The sequence below is a fragment of the Oncorhynchus keta genome, chromosome 37, assembly GCF_023373465.1.
Source record: "Oncorhynchus keta strain PuntledgeMale-10-30-2019 chromosome 37, Oket_V2, whole genome shotgun sequence".
Lineage (NCBI taxonomy): Eukaryota > Metazoa > Chordata > Actinopteri > Salmoniformes > Salmonidae > Oncorhynchus > Oncorhynchus keta.
Genome location: NC_068457.1, coordinates 11690437 through 11715588, shown reverse-complemented (window position 1 = coordinate 11715588; position 25152 = coordinate 11690437). Strand labels below are relative to the sequence as shown.

The 25152-nt window shown below is 42.1% G+C and overlaps 1 protein-coding gene across 4 annotated transcripts; it reads left to right on the top strand.

The window, feature by feature from the left end:
• Positions 1–864: 864 nt before the first annotated feature.
• Positions 865–24622, top strand: LOC118370200 (steryl-sulfatase-like). Of its 4 annotated transcripts, XR_008095484.1 has the most exons (13): positions 865–943; positions 3923–4091; positions 4373–4494; positions 4953–5075; positions 5614–5780; positions 7994–8241; positions 8535–8671; positions 10286–10423; positions 10830–10989; positions 11405–11526; positions 11689–12156; positions 20532–20686; positions 20811–21895. XR_008095484.1 is itself a non-coding variant. In XM_052499115.1 (12 exons), exons 2-11 carry the CDS (start codon positions 3937–3939, stop codon positions 12108–12110), a joined length of 1794 nt encoding a protein of 597 aa, XP_052355075.1. In that variant the 5' UTR covers positions 865–943; positions 3923–3936; the 3' UTR covers positions 12111–12156; positions 24482–24622. The 4 variants fall into 4 exon arrangements, 3 of the variants coding, with proteins under 3 accessions (XP_052355075.1, XP_052355074.1, XP_035610968.1); XM_052499115.1 differs by lacking the exons at positions 20532–20686; positions 20811–21895 and adding an exon at positions 24482–24622; XM_052499114.1 differs by having other exon boundaries at positions 20532–21895.
• Positions 24623–25152: the final 530 nt, after the last annotated feature.

The following is a 25152-nucleotide window of genomic DNA, read 5'->3' as shown; positions in this document are numbered from 1 at the left end:
CTTTGCTGAGGGATTTACAGTGGGAATAATTAATATTTGATAGACCAAAAACAGCACAAGTGTGAATATTCAATATTACTCATATCACATTGTGATCAGAGTCTGTTATGAGAATCAACCATGGATAATTTGAATGTGAAGTCATCCCAGAATTAATAGAATTTAGAAGTCATTACAATTATATGGTCAATCCTCTGACCAGTGTATAAACCAGACTTGACCTACCATCACAGTTTCCTCTTTCAACAGTATCTAAAAGATAACTGGTCAATGCCTGTAGACCAGTTCAGTTCATCCAACCACAGATGATGATAACATAATTTTGTTCTACAGCACATCTAGGGCATTTCCATTCTATGCCTCCTATTTATGTATGAACAGTCATGTCCTATTCTGCTAGAGGGGCATCAAGAACATACACCTGGAACTTTGTCTTCAAGGCAGGGACAACAGCATTGGTCGGAAACTGAAAAGTGAATCTTGTGAATGTAGGCAGGACATAGACCACGATGGAACCCCTGGTTGCAGTGTTCTACTGTAGGCCTATGCCAGAGTAAATTACATTGACTAAAACATGAATTGTAAAGGTGTAATCTGTAATGAACCAGCGTGTGAAGAATATTGTCTCACTTTATTAATATGATCCACTAGTTTGGGCTTCCGGACCTTATGTTCCTGACTCAAGGGGTATCTAAACATGTTAAATAAATATTGGCAGGGATTAAGGCTGCACATTGGATTGTAGGATTGCACCATAGAGGGTTGAAGTCTACAGTATTTTAGTTTTGATTGCACTACATTTAGGCAGCTCACAGGTCACCTAAAATATTTGGATTAACCATAATCCAATGAGACTGCTTCATTCCTAGTCACATGACAGTTGACAAAAAAAACGTACTTCCTGTTTCTAGTAAAACATTTCGAGACATGTATATCCACGAAGGTATGATTTGAACGACTTGCCAACAACAAAGTATTCTATCTTAATTCAACAGATATCTTTATGTTGGTATTTTGGGAAATTGTTGAACGCGTATTGCTTGTAGGAGCGTTCCTATTGAACTTGCAGGATAGTTGTAGTAGGCAGTAGCCACCGTCAAAACCTTGTCTTATGAGTTGCACTGGCCTATGCTTTCTGTTACCGGTTGGTAGCCAGCTAACACTCAGGAACCAGCATTTGACTTTTGAACAAACACATGAATGCTTAGCCAATAACCACTTTAATTATTATGCTCAGCAATTGCCCCTCTGGCTTTCTCGCCCTCTCTATAGTCTAGTTTGGCGATATAGTATTGATCGCCACGTAAGAGTATATGGAGACAGCAGACATGTACTGTCTGCATGCATGTTTGGCTTTGTAGTTTAGACACATCATGTTATTGGTTTCTGAGCAAGATGGTGAGCGATTTCAGACATGGTGAAGAAACAGCATGATTCAGTAAACAGGCATGCTATTATATCATCCTTTATTGATTAAGGCACAGAAGGGCATAGCCTTTACCAGGGATCATCAACTAGATTCACCCGCGGGACGATTTTCTTTCTTGAGCTGATGGTCAGGTTGCCAGAACATTTTAATTTGTATACTGCAGATTGATAGCAAGAAGCCCAAACGCATATAATATTTGTCTAAAACATAATCATTTCAAACCTGGCTTACAATTGTATACGATCAGATACATATCTCTATTATGGGTGGGAATACTTCGGAGCAGATTTCCAAAATTAAAATGTTTTCTTTTTTATAGTCTTATGTCCAAATAAATTCACCCGCAGGCCGCCAGTTGGGGAATCCTGGCCTAAACTGTAGCTATCTATGGTTTCTAGGGCTCTAAAATGTCTATTTGCTCTGTTCAAAAGTAGTACACTATATAGGTGTATATAGTGCCATTTGGGACGTCGCATTAGTAACATTTGCTCTAGCTTTCTTCAAATCAAAGTTTATTGGTCCCGTACACAGATTAGCGGGTGCAGCAAAATTCTTATGTTACTACCTCTTAAAAATGCAGTAAAATGTCAAACAATTAAAATGTAAGGAGAGAAAAAAGACAACGGCAGGGCAAATCTGATTAGCAAGCCAAATAGCCCTGTAGCAGTAATCAAATGCGATCTATACCTATATACACAGGATTCACACAAGATCAACTAAGAATTATATGTACAGCAGTATACAGTGCATTCGGAAAGTTTTCAGACCCCTTGACTTTTTCCACATTGTGTTATGTTACAGCCCTCTACTAAAATGGATTGAAATTAATTATTTTCATCAATCTACACACAATACCCCATAATGACAAAGCGAAAAAATAAAAACAGAAATACCTTACTTCCATAAGTATTCAGATCCTTTGCTATGAGACTCGACATTGGTGCATCCTGTTTCCATTGATCTTCCTTGAGATGTTTCTACAACTTGATTGGAATCCACCTTTGGAAAATGTAATTGATTGGACAAGATTTGGAAAGGCACACACCTGTCATGTCCCAGAGTTGACATTGCATGTCAGAGCAAAAATCAAGCCATGAGGTCAAAGGAATTGTCCATAGAGCTCTGAGACAGGATTGTGTCGAGGCCTTTACTGTAGAGTGGACAGATGGAAGCCACTCCTCAGTAAAAGGCACATGACAGCCCGCTTGGAGTTTGCCAAAGGGCACCTAAATACTCTCAGACCATGAGAAAGAAAGTTCTCTTGTCTGATGAAACAGCCCGGATTTGAACCTGATCTCTGAATCTCTGGAGAGACCTGAAAATAGCTGTGCAGTGACACTCCCGATCCAACTTGACAGAGGTTGAGAGGATCTGCAGAGAATGGGAGAAACTCCTTAAATACAGGCATGCCAAGCTTGTAGTGTCATACCCAAGAAGACAAGGCTGTAATCGCTGGCAAAGGTGTTTCAACAAAGTACTGAGTAAAGGGTCTGAATACTTATGTAAATTTGAAATAATAATAATTTTTTAATACATTTGCAAAAATTTCTAAAAACCTTTTTTTGCTTTGTCATTATGGGGTATTGTGTGTAGATTGCTGAGAAAAAAGGCTGTAACCTAACAAAATGTGGAAAAAGTCAAGGGGTCTGAATACTTTCTGAAGGTACTGTGTATATATATATATACTATATTTATATATATATATATTATATATATTATATTTATATACATATATATGAGTAAGCTATGTCAAGAATCCACTGTATAAATACATACAGTGTGGCAAAAAAGTATTTAGTCAACTTGCACAATTGGTGGCTGACTAAATAATTTTTTGCCCCACTGTATGCCCTGTGTATAAACAGTAACTGAAAAACAATGTACAGTAGGATAAATACATATTATGATGTGCTATCTCAGGGATAAAGTATTTAAATAGACAGTGTGAAATGAGAGGTGGCCAGTGGTTCAATGTGTGTGAGTGCGTGTATGTGCATTTGTTTGTGAGTATGAGGTGTGTGTTTGTGTATCAACAGTCTGATGGCCTGGTAAATAGAAGCAGTTTCAATCTCTCTGTCTTAGCTTTGATGCACCTGTACTGTCCCTGTCTGTCGGACGGCAGCCGAGTGAACCGGTGGCTGAGGTCCTTAATGATCTTCTTGGCCTTTACTTTGACTTCGGGTGCCGTCGATGTACTGGAGGGCAGGCAGCGTGACCCCGGTAATGCGTTAGACTGCCCACACTACCCTCCGGAGAGCCATGATGCGGGCAGAGCAGTTGCCCTACCAGGCGGTGATGCAGCCCAACAGAATGCTCTCAATGGTGCATCTGTAGAAGTTTTTGAGAGTCTTAGGGGCCATGCTGAATTTCTTCAGCCACCACGACGTCGGTGTGCCGAGACCATTTCAGGTCCTCAGTGATGTGCACGCCGAGGAACTTGAAGTGCTTGACCCTATCCAATCTCTCGTATTGCCTCTGTCTTTGCTTCTCCAGTGTTCATTTGAAAAATGAAGTCCCCATGGATCCCATGCTGTCTAGGTCTACTGTTGTTGTTTGACGTGTGCTATGCCTTGAATGGTGACAAAAGGCCGAATTTTGTCCTGATGATGGTCGATGACTTGGGGATTGGAGACTTGGGCTGCTATGGGAACACAACCTTGCGGTAAGTCACAGTGATATAAACTGCAACAAGACTTTTTTTTTTATGTTCTTTCCCATGTTTCTAAGCATGGCTTTCCTGCATTACATAGACTTCTCACTTGTCGCTGTGATTCCAAACAAAAATGTACATCCTCGGAAGACAACGTTCTATTATATTCCTTTTATTCTGACTTCTAATTGTTGCTGTGCCTCTGTGCTCACCTTTTAAAACACAACTAAAACGCCTCCTTCCAGATGATGAGCCCAGCTGGGTGGTAATGTGTTGTGTTGTTGTGTCTGCAGGACCCCCAACATCGACATGCTGGCTCAGGAGGGGGTGAGGCTGACGCAGCACATCGCTGCGGCCCCCCTCTGTACGCCCAGCAGGGCAGCCTTCCTGACGGGTCGATACCCGATACGATCTGGTGAGGCGAGTCATAAACAACAAATCAAATGTTATATGTCACATGTGCCGAACGGGCGTAGACTTTACTGTGAAATAGTCAAAATAGTAACACAATAGCAGTAAAATACTACTACAATACTACTAAAATACTACAACAACAACAACAGCAAGAGCTCAACGTGTAGCCTATCCTCCTGGGGTTTGACACAAAGCTTTGCCTAGTACTATAATTTGATCAAGTAACAGATCACTAGCTTGTATTGATAGGCCTTACTAGTATTATGTGGTGTTAGGGATGCATTAGTTAGGCTATGTGGAGAGAGCAGTTCATAGGACAGGATAACTAGCATGTTGCCCACAATGCAGCAGGTTGAATAGTACATCATCATTCCATTGTATAATTTTATACTTTGTTACTCTCCCCACTTTGTGATTTGATATCCGTTTTTGATCCTATTTTTTTTTTGTCTTGAACAGGTATGGCCGGCCTTGGACGGTTAGGGGTTTATATCATCTCTGCTGCATCTGGCGGTCTTCCCAGTGAAGAAGTCACCTTTGCCAAGGTGGCCAAACAACTGGGCTACGAGACTGCTCTCATAGGTGAGCCAAAGTCCTCTCCTTTGTTACTATGTAAAGCGTCTTTAGGTCCATGAAAAACTCTACATATAACCCATTTATTATCGTCATGAGTATGTATCAATACTTCTCACTTTGGGAATAGGGAACACGCAGAAGCAGTGACAGTTAATTTGATTGGTTGCAGCAATGTGTCTGTTTTGTTTGAATGTCTTTAAAATTCTGACTGTATAGCTATGGCTACATGATTGATTTGATTTGAACAGTATAATAATAGCTTTCGTACTCGTATTGGCTTCTCAATGGTTGCCCAGACAACAGCCTACAGCACATTTACATGTGAGTTGACATTCAAGGTCTTGTTCTTTGATGTGCAATATGCCTCACAGGCTTTTCAGTAACCCAAGTTGACATGTTATTAAATGTAATAATTGGCTTTATCAAGCTTTTTTCTCCACTGTTGAAAACACTTTGTGTTGCATTTCAAGGTCGTTGTTCTTTGAAGATGCCTTAAGTTGCCAGTCTATAAGGTCCGTCACCTGGCCACTTCTTTCCACTGTAGGAAAATGGCACCTTGGTCTTCACTGTGAGAGGAACGACGACTTCTGTCACCACCCCAGTGCTCACGGCTTCGACCACTTCTACGGTATAACCCTGACCAATCTACGTGACTGTCAGCCCGGCCAGGGCTCCATCTTTACCAATGTCCAAGCACACATACCATTCAAGGTGATGTACAGTGTACGATACATGTTTACGACATACACTATTTTGGTTGAACCTTTTTAAATTAAAATCAAAAATATATGTTCTGCTGACAATAATGACAATTCATGTTTGTCTTTAATGCAGGGTTTAATCTAAACCGCATGTACAGTGGGGGAAAAAAGTATTTAGTCAGCCACCAATTGTGCAATTTCTCCCACTTAAAACGATGAGCGAGGCCTGTAATTTTCATCATAGGAACACTTCAACTATGACAGACAAAATTAGAGAAAAACATCCAGAAAATCACATTGTAGGATTTTTTTATGAATTGATTTGCAAATTATGGTGGAAAATAAGTATTTGGTCAATAACAAAAGTTTATCTCAATACTTTGTTATATACCCTTTGTTGCCAATGACAGAGGTCCAACGTTTTCTGTAAGTCTTCACAAGGTTTTCACACACTGTTGCTGGTATTTTGGGCCATTCCTCCATGCAGATCTCCTCTAGAGCAGTGATGTTTTGGGTCTGTTGCTGGACAACATAGACTTTCAACTCCCTCCAAAGATTTTCTATGGGGTTGAGATCTGGAGACTGGCTAGGCCACTCCAGGACCTTGAAATGCTTCTTACGAAGCCACTCCTTCGTTGCCCGGGTGGTGTGTTTGGGATCATTGTCATGCTGAAAGACCCAGCCACGTTTCATCTTCAATGCCCTTGCTGATGGAAGGAGGTTTTCACTCAAAATCTCACGATACATGGCCCCATTCATTCTTTCCTTTACACGGATCAGTCGCCCTGGTCCCTTTGCAGAAAAACAGCCCCAAAGCATGATGTTTCCACCCCCATGCTTCACAGTAGCATGGGGGTGGATGCAACTCAGCATTCTTTGTCCTCCAAACACGACAAGTTGAGTTTTTACCAAAAAGTTATATTTTGGTTTCATCTGACCATATGACATTCTCCCAATCTTCTTCTGGATCATCCAAATGCTCTCTAGCAAACTTCAGACGGGCCTGGACATGTACTGGCTTAAGCTGGAGGACACGTCTGGCACTGCAAGATTTGAGTCCCTGGCGGCGTAGTGTGTTACTGATGGTAGGCTTTGTTACTTTGGTCCCAGCTCTCTGTAGGTCATTCACTAAGTCCCCCGTGTGGTTCTGGGATTTTTGCTCACCGTTCTTGTGATCATTTTGACCCCACAGGGTGAGATCTTGCATGGAGCCCCAGATCAAGGGAGATTATCAGTGGTCTTGTATGTCTTCCATTTCCTAATAATTGCTCCCACAGTTGATTTCTTCAAACCAAGCTGCTTACCTATTGCAGATTCAGTCTTCCCAGCCTGGTGCAGGTCTACAATTTTGTTTCTGGTGTCCTTTGACAGATCTTTGGTCTTGGCCGTAGTGAAGTTTGGAGTGTGACTGTTTGAGCTTATGGACCAGGTGTCTTTTATACTGATAACAAGTTCAAACAGGTGCCATTAATACAGGTAACAAGTGGAGGACAGAGGAGCCTCTTAAAGAAGAAGTTACAGGTCTGTGAGAGCCAGAAATCTTGCTTGTTTGTTATTGACCAAATACTTATTTTCCACCATAATTTGCAAATAAATTCGTAAAAAATCATACAACGTGATTTTCTGGATTTTTTCCCCCTCATTTTGTCTGTCATAGTTGAAGTGTACCTATGATGAAAATTACAGGCCTCTCTCATCTTTTTAAGTGGGAGAACTTGCACAATTGGTGGCTGACTAAATACTTTTTTTGCCCCACTGTATAGAGAATCGTTCTGCTACATCTGAATTGCTTGCCGCTTGTGGTTTTAAGCTGGATTTCTGTAATAGCACTTTGTGACATCTACTGATGTAAAAAAAAAGGGTTTTCTAAATGCATTAGATTTGTCTACAGTTTACTCTCCAACCAGTCAGCACCTCTACAGCCATTTTGGGATGTGCTTCAGCTCATGCTTTTTACTACAGTGTTGCGTTGAGTATTTTAACTTTTATTTATGTATCCTGGTGTAGCATGCGGTCCCGGATCTGTTTCTGCTCTTGCCAACTCCATTGCTGTCACTGTCAAGCCAAACACAGTGATAAGGAGTTGGCATGATGGCATAAACGGACTGGTAATCAGACTAGTTTTAATGTTTGTTGTATGTAGTTTGTTTGGCCTTTTAGCTATAAAGAAACTTGTCCCTCAGGGATATAGGATAGTAAAGATTCTCAACTCTACCCTACAAGACCCTGGGAGTGGGTGTGGCTACCGTGACCCTCCTGCATGCGAGGGGTGTGGTCACCGTGCGGAGGAAGTTGGTGCTGAGCGCGGTGGCGTTGGTGGGCGCGGCTGCGGCCATCTTTGGCACATTCGTCGCCACGTTCCCCTACTTCAACTGCTTTCTGATGAGGAACCGGGAAGTGGTGGAGCAGCCGTATGTCTCGGAGAACCTGACCCAGAGAATGACAGATGAAGCAGTGGACTTTTTAGAAAGGTGTGTGTTGAGTTTTTAAAATGTATGTTTCCCCTATTACGTGATAGACTGAGACGGAATAGAAGCCAAATCAAGTGTTTGTGTGTGCGTGAGTGTGTTTGATTATTGATGTTTGTTTGTGTCTTGCATGTGGGAAGAAACTCTGAAGGGCATGTAAGGAAAGTGTGTGTAAAGGTCTGGTGTCCTAGGTGACTGTGTCTGTAAAATGAAAGCATACTGTACACAGTAGTTTGCATTGTTGTCATACAATTATTTTCTTCCATTTACACTGTGTGTGTTGACTATTTTGACAGAAACTCTGCACTACCCTTCCTGTTGTTCTTCTCCTTCATCCAAGTGCACACGGCCATGTTTGCATCGCCAGCCTTCCAGGGGACCAGTCAGCACGGTATCTATGGAGATGCTGTCCACGAAGTAGACTGGAGTGTAGGTAAGACTTGATATTTACTTTATATTGCTGTATGGCCTTCTTTTTTATGTCCAATAAGTTATAAGGTTGGAAGATTTAAAATGTCCACACTAATTATATTTGAAAGGTTGGAAGATTTGATTGACTTTCACCTAAACTTAGCAAAAAAAAGTCACTCTCAACTGTGTTTATTTGCAGCAAACTTAACATGTTTGAATATTTGTATGACCAAAACAAGATTCATCAACTGAGACATGAACTCAACAAGTTCCACAGACATGTGACTAACAGAAATTGAATAATGTGTCACTGAACAGAATCAAAAGTAACAGTCAGTATCTGGTGTGGCCACCAGCTGCATTAAGTACTGCAGTGCATCTCCTCATGGACTGCACCAGATTTGCCAGTTCTTGCTGTGAGATGTTACCCCAGTCTTCCATCAAGGCACCTGCAAGTTCCCGAACATTTCTGAGGGGAATGGCCCTAGCCCTCACCCTCCAATCCAACAGGTCCCAGACATGCTCAATGGGATTGAGATCTGGGCTCTTCGCTGGCTATGGCAGAACACTGACATTCCTGTCTTGCAGGAAATCACTCACAGAACGAGCAGTATGGCTGGTGGCATTGTCATGCTGGAGGGTCATGTCAGGATGAGCCTGCAAGATGGGTACCACATGAGGGAGGAGGATGTCTTCCCTGTAACGCACAGTGTTGAGATTGCCTGCGATGACAACAAGGTCAGTCTGATGATGCTGTGACACACCGCCCCTGACCACAATGGACCCTCAACCTCCAAATCGATCCTGCTCCAGAGTACAGGCCTCGGTGTAATGCTCATTCCTTCGACGATAAACGCGAATCCAACCATCACACCTGGTGAGACAAAACTGTGACTCGTCAGTGAAGAGCACTTTTTGCCAGTCCTGTCTGCTCCAGCGATGGTGAGTTTGTGCCCATAGGTGACATTGTTACCGGTAATGTCTGGTGAGGGCCTACAATCCCTAAGTCCAGCCTCTCTCAACCTATTGCGGACAGTCTGAGCACTGATGGAGGGATTGTGCTTTCCCAGTGTAACTCGGGCAGTTGTTGTTGCCATCCTGTACCTGTCCTGCAGGTGTGATGTTCAGATGTACCGATCCTGTGCAGGTGTTGTTACACGTGGTCTGCTACTGCGAGAACTATGAACTGTCTGTCCTGTCTCCTTGTCTTAGGCGTCTCACAGTACGGACATTGCAATTTATTGCCCTGGCCACATCTGCAGTCCTCACGCCTCCTTGCAGCATTCCTAAGGCACATTCACACAGATGAGCAGGGACCCTGGGCATCTTTCTTTTGGTGTTTTTCAGAGTCAGTAGAAAGGCCTCTTTTAGTGTCCTAAGTTTTCATAACTGTGACCTTAATTGCCTACCGTCTGTAAGCTGTTAGTGTCTTAACGACCATTCCACAGGTGCATGTTCATTAATTGTTTATGGTTCATTGAACAAGCCTTGGAAACAGTGTTTAAACCGTTTACAATGAAGATCTGTGAAGTTATTTGAATTTTTACGAATTATCTTTGAAAGAAGGCTCCTGAAAAGGGGACGTTTCTTTTTTTGCTGAGTTTATTATGTCATGTTTCATAACATCTGTTCTTAGGTCAGCTCATGCAGACTCTGGACCGGTTGAACCTGAGGGAGAACACACTGGTGTACCTGACCTCAGACCAGGGTGCACACCTTGAGGAGATCTCAGTCCGGGGGGAGGTGCACAGAGGCTGGAACGGGATATACAAAGGTACGGTCTGTTACAGCTTCAGAAGAACAGGTCAACAGAGACCGAACAGCCAGATGTCGAATTTTCGGTTAAAACAGATTTTTTTTGTTCATATGTTACAATTTTTTTTAATAGGAGAAACAATACTCAACCTAGAAGTGCATGTGCAGAGAGGCTTTAGCTTGCATCTGCAGTGGTTTAGTAGGGTATATTAATAGGAATGTAAATGGGAAGTCAGAGCCAGTCAATGTATAGAATAATAGATAAATAGATAGAGCACTAGATAAATAGCTCAGATTATTTAAATATCCTAAGAGACGAGATGTTTCCATGAAAGGTTAAGGCAAGCCTTATATTTTGGGTCGAGTGATAAAGGACTTCCCATATTCTCAGTCCTCACAAAGTGCTTCGATCTGTCTCTGAGCAGCCGGGAAATCCACCAATTGGGAGGGGGGGATCCGAGTTCCAGGACTGCTCCGTTGGACTGGGATGTTACCTGCAGGGAAAGACATTGATGAACCCACCAGCAACATGGACATCTTCCCTACTGTGGTGAAGCTAGCCGGAGGGATGGCACTGGGGGACAGGTGAGTGCTGGGAATATTGCTGAGGTCTGAGGGGTTTCGTTTGTTCATTGACTTCTATTGCTATGGGTAAGCCCAAAGCACTTGGTAGGTTTTCTAGCAGCCTCGTCTGTCAGTCAAAACTACAGCGTTTGGAATCTAGGTCACCATAGAAATGATATGCACTCTGTGCTCTGAATCACCCCCTAGCTAGAGACATTATATTCACAATAGGTGTCACAAGGGACCTGCTCGAAAAAAATCTCAGCTAATGAAAAAGCTCTCAAAACGGATCAGGCAGATCTAAACCTTTGATCAAAGGTTTTCATGTGCCTTTGAGGTCTCGCTGCCTACCCAAAGGATCATTCCTACAGTGTGCTCCATGTCTGTGTCTCAGAGATAATCTATTGTGTTGTTTGTGTGTGTCTTCTCTTCCTAGAGTGATAGACGGTCATGACCTCATGCCCCTGCTGCAGGGGAAAGTTGAGAGATCAAAGCACGAGTTTCTCTTCCATTACTGTAACGCCTACCTCAACGCTGTCAGGTGGCATCCTCCCAACAGTAAGTCCACATTTCCAATGTAATAGTTTTAAGAATGCAATTGAATTAGCAGTAGCAGTGCTGCTAGTAATGATTTGAGTAATAATTCCAATGGTTTTTGTAAGCAAGTAAACTTGAAACGTAAACTACTATGGTGGTTGTAATTCATTGTAAATCTTTAAGGTTATTCAATATGGAAGTTGTTCATTTTCACTCCGGACTTCTACCCCGAGAACGGGACAGCCTGCATGCATACCCATGCCTGTTTCTGCACCACATCCTACGTGACCTACCACGACCCCCCTTTGCTCTTTGACCTCTCCCGCGACCCCTCTGAGACCACACCCCTGACCCCAGACACGGAACCTGCCTTCCACTCGGTCCTGGAGAAGATCCTGGCCGCGGTGTCTCTCCATAAGGAGTCCATCACCCCCGTTCAGGACCAGCTCGCCCCGGGACACGTCCTATGGAAGCCCTGGTTGCAGCCCTGCTGCTCCTCCCTGTCCCAGCTCTGCAGGTGTGAGAGAGATGGTGGGAGACACGGCCACCGGAGCACTGCGGCGGCAGAGGCAGACTCTCCACAGGACCAGCACATCATTGCTTAACACTAGGGGAGGGTAACGGAGGAATCCAGAACCAATCTTTTAGTGGGTATGTAAACAATCTGTTTAAATGTTTGATTTAACCTGGTAGGCCATTTGAGAACAAGTTCTCATTTACAACTGCGACCTGGCATTTTAACTGGGCTTGTGGGTAGAAGTGACTTGTAAAGTAGATCCGTGTGTATGTGACTTCACTGGGTGAGCTGTAATAACAGAAATTTTAGTATTTGGCCTCTCAGGAACACATCCTGTAAAATATCCAGTAAATTGCATTGCCTACACTTGCTCCCTGAGGGGTTTATGCAGATGCTGCTATTTGGACTAAAATGTATTTTAAAGCACTTTTTGACAAATGTATTTGTAAAAAGAGCAATATGAATCAAAGGTGATTGTTGAGGCCAGTCCTTAAATATATAAAGTAACCAGTATATATAGAGGAGAAACCTAGCACATTGTACAGGAGAGGAGAGCAACTCGATGCACTGATTAGCACAAGGTCCACCTCAAGTTGGGGCATTTCTGGTCTTATTCTCCGGGGCACTACAATGACCCTGTGTTACCCTTGCAGGGTACCGATGATCATTTAATCACTGTTCATTATTTAGACTCTACGGGGTCTCTGTAAAAGGCATCTGCACATCCAAGAAGCAATGAAACTGAGTGGACAACCGACATGAAAAGACATGGCTTTATTAGCAAATAGAGCTGTATTAAGATGTTCAGTAGAGCTGCCGTGTCTAATGCCAGCAGTCAGTACAGAGTCACTGAGTCACACACGGCTCATCCCCCTGTGGCCACAGCCAGCAGCAAATCTTCATCACCCAGACTAGCTTTAAGCTTAGCTCTTCATTTGATCTCAGATTTTCAGTGACATTTATTTTAATATGTATCTTATTCTCCCTTTAACTCCTATATCCATCATCCTATTTGTCATAAACTACCATTAGCAAATCTCTGAATATTAAGGAGTACTCCCTCTCCCCTGTTCAGTCATTTATATGATGGATGCTGAATGCTGATTTATTTTTGCGTGTTCCCACACACCCACTATGCGTTGCATTTTATACCATGCGTTATTTTTGTTACCACGTGTTAATTTGTTTCAACAAATTTTTCTAATGTAAACAAATAATGATCTGATTTGTGTGGGGTACCAGCTACAACAACACTACTGTTTCTTCCAATAACTACCAGAACCAACTACAGAACTACAGCGACGACCACTAGAACTGTATTCTACTTGACTGGTATTCTGACAATGTGTATAAATCTAATTATTTTCCTCCATCCATGGCCCTGTGATCAGTGGCTGATCATTATTTGATCCATCCACAACAGAGTTTGGCAGTGATAGAAGCCAGCTGTTTATCTCGTCTTTCACTCGGGGCTGCGTCCCAAATGGCACCCTATTCCCTACATAGTGCACCACTTTTGACCAGTGGCCAGGGCTCTGGTCAAAAGTAGTGCACTATTTAGAGTTCCATTTGGGATGCAACCGCCGTGTGTTTGCTTGGCCGCTGGTCCATCACATCCAGCCCAGCCTCTCTGATCCCGGACGCCAGAGAAGTGGAGTGCAGCACAGCGCTGCATGGACAGGCCTGCCAATGCACATGTGCACCTCAGAGATATGGCACCCTATTTATCTTAGACCTAGGCCCATACAGACGAAGTGGGAAGTTTACATACACTTAGGTTGGAGTCATTAAAACTAGTTTTACAACCACTCCACAAATTTCTTGTTAACAAACTACAGTTTTGGCAAGTCGGTTAGAACATCTACTTTCTGCATGACACAAGTCATTTTTCCAATTGTTTACAGACAGATTATTTCACTTATAATTCACTGTATCACAATTCCAGTGGGTCAGAAGTTTGCATACACTAAGTTGACTGCCTTTTAAACAGCTTGGAAAATTCCAGAAAATGATGTCATGGCTTTAGAAGCTTGTAATAGGCTAATTGACATCGATTGAGTCAGTTGGAGGTGTACCTGTGGATGTATTTCAAGGTCTACCTTCAAACTCAGTATATCTTTGCTTGACAGAAATCAGCCAAGTCCTCATAAAAAAACAATGTAGAACTTCACAAGTCTGGTTCATCCTTGGGAGCAATTTCTAAACACCTGAAGGTACCACGTTCATCTGTACAAACAATAGTATGCAAGTATAAACACCATGGGACCACGCAGCCATCATACCGCTCAGGAAGGAGACGTGTTCTGTCTCCTAGAGATGAATGTACTTTGGTGCGAAAAGTGCAAATCAATCCTAGAACAACAGCAAAGAACTCTGTGAAGATGCTGGAGGAAACAGGTACAGAAGTATCTATATCCACAGTAAAACACGTCCTATATCGACATAACCTGAATGGCCACTCAGCAAGGAAGAGGCCAATGCTCATTAAACCACCATAAAAAAGCCAGACTACGGTTTGCAACTGCACATGGGGATAAAGATCGTACTTTCTGGAGAAATATCCTCTCTGATGAAACAAAAATAGAACTGTTTGGCCATAATGACCATCATTATGTTTGAAGGAAAAAGTGGGAGGCTTGCAAGCCGAAGAACACCATCCCAACCGTGAAGCATGGGGTTGGCAGCATCATGTTGTGGGAGTGCTTTGCTGCAGAAGGGACTGGTGCACTTCACAAAATAGATGGCATCATGAGGAAAGGAAAATTATGTGGATATATTGAAACAACATCTCAAGACATCAGTCAGGAAGTTAAAGCTTGGTTGCGAATGGGTCTTCCAAATGGACAATGACCCCAAGCATACTTCCAAAGTTGTGGAAAAATGGTATAAGGACAACAAAGTCAAGGTATTGGAGTGACCATCACAAAGCCCTGACCTCAATCCTATAGAAAATTTGTGGGCAGAACTGAAAAAGCGTGAGCGAGCAAGGAGGCCTACAAATCTGACTCAGTTACACCAGCTCTGTCAGGAGGATTGGGCCAAAATTCACCCAACTTATTGTGGGAAGCATGTGGAAGGCTACACAAAACGTTTGACCCAAGCTAAACAATTTAAAGGCAATGCTACCAAATACAAATTGAGTGTATGTATGCTTCTGACCCACTTGGAATGTGATTAAATAAGTAAAAGCTTAAATAAATCATTCTCTACTATTATTCTGACATTTCACATTCTTAAAATAAAGTGGTGATCCTAACTGACCTAAGACAGGGAATTTTTACTAGGATTAAATGTCAGGAATTGTGAAAACTGAGTTTAAATATATTTGGCTACGGTGTACGTAAACTTCCGACTTCAATTGTATGTGTCTGGTCAAAAGTTGCCCACTAGATAGGACCATAGGGTGTCAAAAGTCCTAGGTTCAGGATCGGGACAAGGGGAGGATGTTTTTCTTGAACTGAATGTTTGTGTGACCTAGTGCAATACTTACCCCCACTCAGCCTTATTTGAATGGTACAAGTGCAACAGCAATGTCTGGTAGGACATCTGATGATCATATTACTTAATTTGCTTTTTCATTTGTTATTCAAATGAATGTAGCTGCTGGACTTTTAAGGACCTCTCACCGTCGAGTGATTGCGACATAAATGCAAGGGTTTGCAATCATAATGCAAAGCCTTTATCCAATCAACTGCACACACACGTAACTGTTTCCAGGTGTGTGCTTTTTAGACGGAGGAGAACATACTGCAGTAGGCAGTGGAATAATGAAATGTACAGATGCTTCTTTTAGTTGGTACGTTCCCTGTAGAATAGCCCCTCTGGTCTTCTAGTGTTATTTAGAGTTTTCCTCCTCCGAGAGAGAGAGAGAACCTCAATAATATTAAACCAGAAGCCAGGGAATCTATGTCCCCAGGTGTTAATTACAACTGTGGACAAAAATTTGGCTCGTTATTAGCAACAGCAGGGAGGCTGGATAGCGGTAGGAAAACACCATGGTTACTTCACTTTAGTGTGTGGATGGTAAATCCTGCTTACTTACAGGACTGTGTGGCCTAGCTGGTGGTGTATAACTGATGTGCAATTCATTTGACACACTGATTGTGATACAACTGACGTTTCTATGACATCACGGAAATGTTTACATAGTCATTGTGTGGTTTCTGATCAAGCTAAATCTCAGCTTTACTGTACAGATCTGCGCTTTGCCCTCATGCTGATGAGTGTGCAGTGCCAAACATATTTATTTCAACTCATCCAAAGTCTTTTTGGACAATTATGCTTTTATCAGTCACATTGGGATTGTAGTTATGATAATTCAGCCTTGTGTTAATAGACAGATATGGTTCTTTGTTTTGGGGTTAGATTATTTCAGCAATTGCTACTAGATTTGAAGGCAGTGAGTAAATTAAACAGCACATTTTGCCTTGGTATCCTCAGAAGATCTGGAGGGAGGTGTGTGTGTGTTCAACCACCAGGGGGGTGGGGGATGATCTTGAACACAGTGCACGTCGATACCCTAGGACCGGAGGAAATTAAATGGTTCCTCAGAAGGAGAGAAGAACGTGCAGAGTTCAAACAGCCATTTCTATGGTAACATCAAAGGGGTACTCCATCCTTGTCCTGGAAGAGCTGAAGGACCTCTGCTAGGTTAGCGTGACTCCACTGCCTGTTATATTATGTACTTCTGTGAAGTGCCTTACTGATTTCCCCACCGCCTGCCACTGCTGGCTCAGGGGTAATGGATCGCTGCTGGAAATTGGTGAGGCGTGTTCAAAGACTGATTTTCCACAAGGAAGTCCATCAAGGCCAGTTACCTCACATGGGAGATATAGTTACATGCTGATATTCCAACGTCTCCTCAGATTATATAGTTCTTACTGTTGATTGTATGGGCTACAGTGGATTTGCAGTGAATGTGCAAAGGGCAAATTATACATTTGACTTACATTGTCTATGTCTTATCACAAAATCTAAAAGTAATAAAAACACTAAAAACAAAATTCTCAATTGAAATTGCAACCCTAGTAGATCCAGTTATATTTGTTCAGAAACACCACTGCATCGTCATGACCCTCTACAATACTGGTTCATCCTTTCCTCTAACGGAGGGAATAAGGACTGGTTTAACCTGATGATGTTCTCCTTGGAAAACTGAGGGATAAAAACAACACAAAACATTAACAAAAATGTCCGCAAAATCAAACCAATTTAAATACTGCAAAAGAACTGTGTTCAGGCAGCCACTAAATTACAGTTCTGCATCATGCAAAATGATGACCATTCCCTGAATGCTATACACACACTTGTCTATGTGTACTGTCTGTATCCCTGTGAACATGTAATAACCATTACGTCCATGTTGGCCAGTTTGAGGGGGAGGTTCATGAGCCCTCTGTGTTTTGGGCAGAAAGGATAACATGAAGGATAACATCCATGGGTTGAGTTTGAGATACAGCTAAAGTTATTACCTGTCCTTGTCATTCCACCGGTTTGATTCCAGCATAGACAGGCACAAAACGACTGGCTAAGAGTGCCTTAAATTAAAAGAAGCAAAGGAATTAGGTCAGACCAAATCCAAAAATATGCAGTGAAAGAGATTTTGAAATGTTCCTTGACCCAAACATATTGCAAATTATGAAAACAATGGCCGTGCTCCTCATAAACATTTACGACAACATTTTGTGTTAAAGCCAAGGTTTATAGTAAGATACAGTAATATAATCTGCTCAGGCTTGTGGCAGGCTAGCTTTATGAGGTCCTCCCTGGAGGCTAAACTGGATAGGATGGTGTTCTTGCCACTTTTTGAATGCGTTATTGAGATGTGAAGGCGATTGCCTGCTTTACTGTGGGCATCGCCAGGCAGAAACTCCTCGATGTCCTCCCTGGGGAGAACAAAGGGACAGATGCTTTTTTGTCATGTTTTTAATAATTAATTTAACAACACTGTACGGCTCTATAATAAAGCACGCACTTATTACACAATCTGTTGGCTGTGTAATGCAAGCACTTAATGAAGACACAAATGTGACCATTGTTCAGTTCTATAGCCTTAGGTTGAATTTACTCCCACACATGAATAGCTCCATTTATTACAAAGAAGGTGTTACAAAAGAAAGAAAATGTACATAACACCCAGTTATCTAGGTGTTAAAGAAATACACAGAGTGTACAAAACATTACGAGCACTTATTCTCATTCAACCCAACCAACTGGGTCTCTGTGTTTTTCTGCCTGTCTATGTGTGCATATGCATCGGAGTATGACTGTTCTGTACACTGAGTATACAACACATTAAGAACACCTGCTCTTTCCATGACACAAGACTGGCCAGGTGAAAGCTATGATCCCTTATTATGAAGGTGTTCCTAATCTTGGTATACTCAGCGTGTAGCTCTCTCCGAGTTAGTAAGTGACTACCTGAGTGTAAGCATGAAGTTATATCCAGGACTCACAGCTGCCTCTGGCATCTTTGGCAAATCTGAAGGTAAATTCTTTGGCAATGGATAAAGACCAAATGTATCAACCAGCAGTAGGCCTAAACGCAACAAAAAATGTACAAGGAATAGAAGAATAGGATAATGATGAGGAAGGCCGTATCTTACCTCTAGTTTGTCTGGAGCAGTGATCATCACTGCAGCCACCAGAGCTCCAGCACATGCCCTGAGAGAGCCCAGCAGCTTGTCTCCGTGTCTCAGTATGGCTCCACATGGTAGATACCCAGGAATCCACACGCAGCAAACGAAAGGTTCATTATTCATTGAATAAACTATGAAGTTAATTGACAAACATAGCTGATGTAACTTCGCCAGTGAAATATTGTGTAAAAAGCCTAATCAAATCCATATTAGCACAGTGGGATTTTGGAGCTAGATAAACCTGATGTGGGCAACTGTAGTAGGCGAGGCTAAACAACATGGCTAGGCTTATTCACTCGTTACAGAGGCAGTCAAACTAATACTGTAAACTACAACAAGTATGTCCCTGCGCGTTAATAACAAGCGTAGCATTCAAGGTTAATCTACACATACATAAAAAAAATACTACCTTACTGTTTATGGTGGCATTACGGTTTTAGAATCAATTGCAGTAAACTAAAACGGCTTGTTCTGCACTTCTTTATTAATATTGATGACAATGTAAAGAAGTGCTGGATTAGTGATGGGTCGTTCGCGAACGAGTCGGCTCTTGTAGGTGAATGTTGGGAGCTGGCTCGCATATCAGAAGAGCCGAATGTATTTATAATAATATCTCAAAATTAATATAAATGAATAATCAAAAGATTTAAATGAATAGAATTAACTAATTCAAAGAATGAAAACAAAGAAATGAAACAATATAGGCCTTAATGCTCAAGCGCACACATTCGTTCTGGCTGTCTGCTCAGACTAACAGCCTCACCTGTTGTTTCTGTCAATCAGACACGCAGTGTCAACCAATGAACCAAAGATGCGTGAGGGAGGGCCGAGCCAACTCACTAACAGTCACACACTTAGCAGCCGAGGAGAGAGAGGAAGCGCAGCTGTGAAAACAACAGCTGGAAAATGAGTTGGAAGCACAGTAGCATTTGGATGCATTTTAGTAATGTAGACAATGTTAGAGCACAGTGTAGAATTTGCCAAAATAAAGTCGGTTCTACGCACAACCCACACTGGCGTATGCGAACTGTGCACCCAACTGTGAAGCTAGCTGTAGTGGAGCTTCGAGAAACTAGCGGGCCTGCTAGTGATAGTGGTGGAGCCAGCACCTCCACATGTGAATATGTATCCACTGAGTCAAGTAGGCCTACTCCACGACCCACAGCAACGCAGTCGTCTGTGGCACAGTTCATGCCAAAGTCTATGTCTGTAGCAAAACAAGGCCAAATTGATATTGCATTGGCTTAAATGATTGCCACTGATTTCCAGCCATTTTCGATCGTGGAGGACAGAGGTTTTAGAAATTATAGTAATAGTCTAAGTCCAATGTACACAATTCCAAGCAGGAAAACCCTTTCAAAATCACTTATTCCACAACTGTATGAGAGCACACAGGCTTCAGTGCGGGAAAGAGTCAAAAAAGCTTCTGCAGTTTGCCTTACCACTGACTGTTGGACATCAAGGGTAACCACTTCTTACATGTCAGTTACATGTCACTTCATTGAAGATTTCTAGCTGTCTTCTGGACTGCTTTGAGTTCAGCGACAGACACACCTCAGAGAAATTGGCAGAGGAACTGTTGAGAGTGGCCAGAGAATGGCAAGTAGATGGAAAAGTGGTATGTTGTGTTAGCGACAATGCAGCTAACATAACCAAAGTCATGAACATTTTAAAATGTCTTGCCCACACAATCAACCTGATTGTAAGAGATGCTCTGAAGGTGATGAAGCCCACTGTGAACAAAGTGAAAGCAGCTGTGGAATACTTCCACTGAAAAACTAAAGTCTACACAACGCCAGATGGGGATGCCTGAGCTGAGGCTTAAACAAGGCTGTACTACAAGTTGAAATTCAACATTTTATATGTTTAAGCGGTGTCTTGAGTCAAAGGATGCCATCATCTCTACCCTGGCCGTTGTCAATGCACCTGTTGATGCTCTGACCCAAGATGAATTGGAGGTGGTGGAGGAGGTGTGCAGAGTCCTGGAACCCTTTGAGCAGGTCACTGTGGAGATCAGTGGAGAGAGGTACAGTAAGCAGTTATCATTATTTCATCCAGTATTATATATGTATATGAGCAGGAGATGAGAATGTAGTATCAGTAGACAGAACATGAACCTGAACTAATAAGTCACTGTTCTCTCCTTTCAGCTATGTGACAGCCTCAAAAATGATACTCCTGTGTCAGGGTCTGCAGTGAATCACAGCCAGTCGCCAGAGAGAAGCAAATGTAACCACAGGACATGTGACAGAGTTGATGGACACCCTATGTTCATCAATGGACAGAAATGGAATATAATCATGTGCTATCAGAAACCGTTGCACTTGACCCCAGGTTTAAGAAGTTAGCCTTCGGTGATGCCAGAGTGATTGATGAGGCTCTTCAAAGAATAACCTCAGCAGCAGGGAGGGACAGCCCCAGCAGTCAGCTGGCTCAGGCACCAGGGCAACAGGAAGAAGAGGGATCAGATAGAGGAGAAACACCAGCAGTAGTGCCACAAACGTCTGCTGTTTGGATGCTGTTTGACGAGAGAGCAACTGGGGATGCAGCACGAAGGAATCCCTTAGCAGATGCCATAATGGAGGTCCGATCCTATTTAGAGGATCCCCTCCAAAGATCTGCAGATCCTCTGAGCTGGTGGAGGAACAAGGCCTCTGTCTACCCACGGCTTACTAAAGTCATGACAGGGAGAATCTGCATAGTGGCCACATCCGTTCCCTCTGAGAGGGTCTTCTCGAAAACTAAACCGCATCAGCCCCTCGAAAGTGAGGCAGCTTGCATTTCTGAATGCAAATGTCTCAAAAGCTAAATATGGTCAGCATTGCTGTGTGCTGCTGGTTATAACATGGCACTAAAGAAGAGAGAGAAAAGGGGGACCAGTTTAATGTTTTAAGTGGGATTCGGCAGTTTTGCACATTGTTATTTATTTTTCTTTGATATGGTGCAATATTCTATTATTATGTTGTTCAGAACGTATTCGTTTTGAATGGTTATATTTATATGCACTTTGTTTAAATACATTAAAAAAGTTATACTTTAAATGTACGTGTAATAGCATCCTTCTTTTATACATTTATTTCAATTTGTGGGATGCTGCAGTTTTGCAAATTGTTATTTATTTTTCTTTGATATGGTGCAATATTCTATTATGCTGTTCAGATTGTATTCGTTTTGAATGGTTTGATTTACAAATCTGTTGAAATATGGTGAAATTGACTAAACCTGTAAGAAAACATTGGAATACATGGACTGGTTTGTATTTGTGCAATGAAATGTCTAATGAACAAATTATACTTTGACATCTATAGCAGCAGCTGAGATAGAATAATGCATATTTTTTTCAGAGATGTCCCAGTATCTTCCAGCACATGTGTTCTTGCTTCCCCATACTCAGGCAAACATGCTGCGGGCTTGGGCCCGTTGCGAGCCACGCATATACATCTTATGACTTTAAAAAGTTAAACAGTCTTAAAACTCTAGCCCCACATTGGACAAATCATAATAAACATAAAACCTAGCAGTCAAAAAACAGATTTTTTCCATATAAACATTGTCTGTGTTTCATGTAGGCTTTCCCTGGCGTGATGTTTTGATAACTCTGTAAATCTCTGACAAGTTGACTTTTATCAAAATATTTGTCTCTATTTTACTCTGATTCGAAAATGCAAATTAGCGTCAAAGTAGACATCATACAAGACTACAAATCCCTCCAAGCTCCGGCACATTATCGCTGTCAGCTAGCTAGCTACAAGCTACCTTGATCCAAAACGAAAGATATATTGAACATTTTCATGTATTTGTTGTCTCACTTATGCATTTCAGTGGAGGCTGCTGAGGGGAGGACGGCTCGTAATAATGGCTGGAACGGAGCAAATGGAATGGCATCAAACACATGGAAACCATAGAAACCAGGCGTTTGATACCATTCCACGAATTATGCTCCAGCCATTACCACGAGCCTTTCCTCCCCAATTAAGTTGCCATCAACCTCCTGTGATGCATTTGGTCTTGTGTCTTGTACAGAATACTATCCTAGTAGCAGTCAGATATTTACTTTGTGCCATGAAAACTAGGCAATTTTTTCCCCTACCTGGCCAGGTTCTCAGCACATCCTTTGACATCATTCTGTCTCAGTTGCAGTTTTCAAATTATGGTCTGTGAATCACAACGTTAAAGACGAGTGATCACAGCATTTCCACAGATTGAGCCATACACAATACAACTCAAAGGCAAACTCCACCCAAAAATTATATTTTAGTATTAGTTTCATTAGTCCATTGTTGACATAGTCCCAAAATGTTTTGCTTCTAAGCAATCAAGTTTAAGATATGTAACTTTCAAAATACAGAAATCATCCCCGTTTGATGCATTTTGCATCATATGATACTGCGTTTTTAATGTACAATATGTTCATACGATATCTGGTTGACTAACAAAATCAATGGTGGCCTCCTGGAGGTCAGGGCTCCCCCAAAACATTTAGGGAGGTGTCCTTCGTGCCAGGTCAGTAATTCAGCCATGATTACTACACGGTTTAGAATGCTGGCTAGACTAATTTACCTACCAATCTATACAATGGTAGCTCAAATGGGCTTATTGAGTGACTGTCAGTGACTGACATAAGAGGAAGGGTACTGATGCAGTATCAATTTTCAGAAATTGCAATCGTGTGTATTCTACTATACAGTAAGTTGAGACCCCGACTGAGTTCCCACATACATTTATTATTGTTTTTAAAGTATCATATATTTGTCTAATGGTAAGTCTCCCACTGGCTGGAGTTCCGGTCATGTGTGTCAGTGGACAGGGTGAGGGAGACCTAGTCTCCTTTGTACTATTGGACTGACTGACCCAACTATACTGAACACAAATATAAACACAACATGCAACAATTTCAATGATTTTACTGAGTTACAGTTCATATTTGGAAATCAGTTAATTGAAATAAATTCATTAGGCCCTAATCTGGATTTCACATGACTGGGGGGTGCAGCCATGGGTGGGCCTGGGAGGGCATAGACCCACCCACTGGGGAGCCAGCCCTAGCCAATCAGAATGACCCCCCCCCTTCCCAGACAATTCCGCAGGTGAAGAAGCCGGATGTGGAGGTCCTGGGCTGGCGTGGTCTGCGGTTGTGAGGCCGGTTGTACGTACTGCTAAATTCTCTAAAACGACATTGGAGGCGGCTTATGGTGGGAAAATTAACATTCAATTCTCCGGCAACAGCTTTGCTGGACATTCCTGCAGTCAGCATGTCAATTGCACACTCCATCAAAACTTGACATATCTGTGGCATTGTGTTGTGTGGCAAAACTGCATATTTTAGAGTGGCCTTTTATTGTCAACAGCACAAGGTGCACCTGTGTATTGATCAATCTGTTTAACCAGCTTCTTGATATGTCAGCTTCTTGATATGGATTATCTTGGCAAAGGAGAAATGCTCCCTAACAGGGATGTTAACACATTTGTGCACAACATTTTAGAGAAATAAGCTTTTTGTGTGTATGGAACATTTCTGGTATCTTTTATTTTAGCTCATGAAACCAACACTTTACATGTCGCATTTATATTTTGGTTCAGTATACTGTATATTATACACACTCTCACTAATTACAATGATGAGCCTCCAAACCTTTAGAGGTGAACACCTGTATTATTAGTCTTCTTCAACCCATGGCTCTTTTGCCTGCTGTGACAAGTCATTTTGTTTTATGAAGAATGAAGCCAGTGTCCCCCATTTGGAAGAATGGGGCATGTGTGGTTTAATTGTTGTGGCCTGACTAGATTGCAGTTTGATGGCTCAACATCTTAAATGTGCCAGACAGGATCCTGCAGAAGGAGAACACATTGGACCGATGAATCGTCTGTCTTGTCTGCTGCCCTGCCAACGATGCCCACATATGGAGCCTCCTGTAAAGTACATGTAAGGTAGTAGGATGGAGGACTCTGTTGGGACCGAGTTAAAACAGCACAGGGGACCGACCCCATGAAGACTATTGTCCTCTGAAATGACAAAAATGTATGTTTTATTATCTCGGATTAATTGCATATTTTGTTGTCTGAAGCAAAGAAATTATTTCAATTAGTTATTTTAATAATGTCTACATCCTAATTTACAGCAGTATTTTCAACCAGAATTCTATTAGAGAGCCCAGTTTATCCCCATAAGGGTCCATCCACGTACATAACCTTATCATGTAATGACTTCAATAATAAACTAGTTGTGTATATACGCTTATATTATTAGCTAGAGCTAGATAGCCTCTGTCTGTATCTCTCGATGCTTTAAGCCTGGTCCCAAGAGCTCAATTCTTCCTGTGCAACCACTCCAAACAGTCAGCACTTATTTCCCAAGGCCCCAGAATACCAGAACAATAGGAATTCTCCCCAGTCGCACACATACTCCTTACCGGCTTGTCAGCACAAATTCCCTGCTCCTTTAGTCTTGCTTATGGTTAAATATATATATAATGTGCGTTAGACAGGTTACGC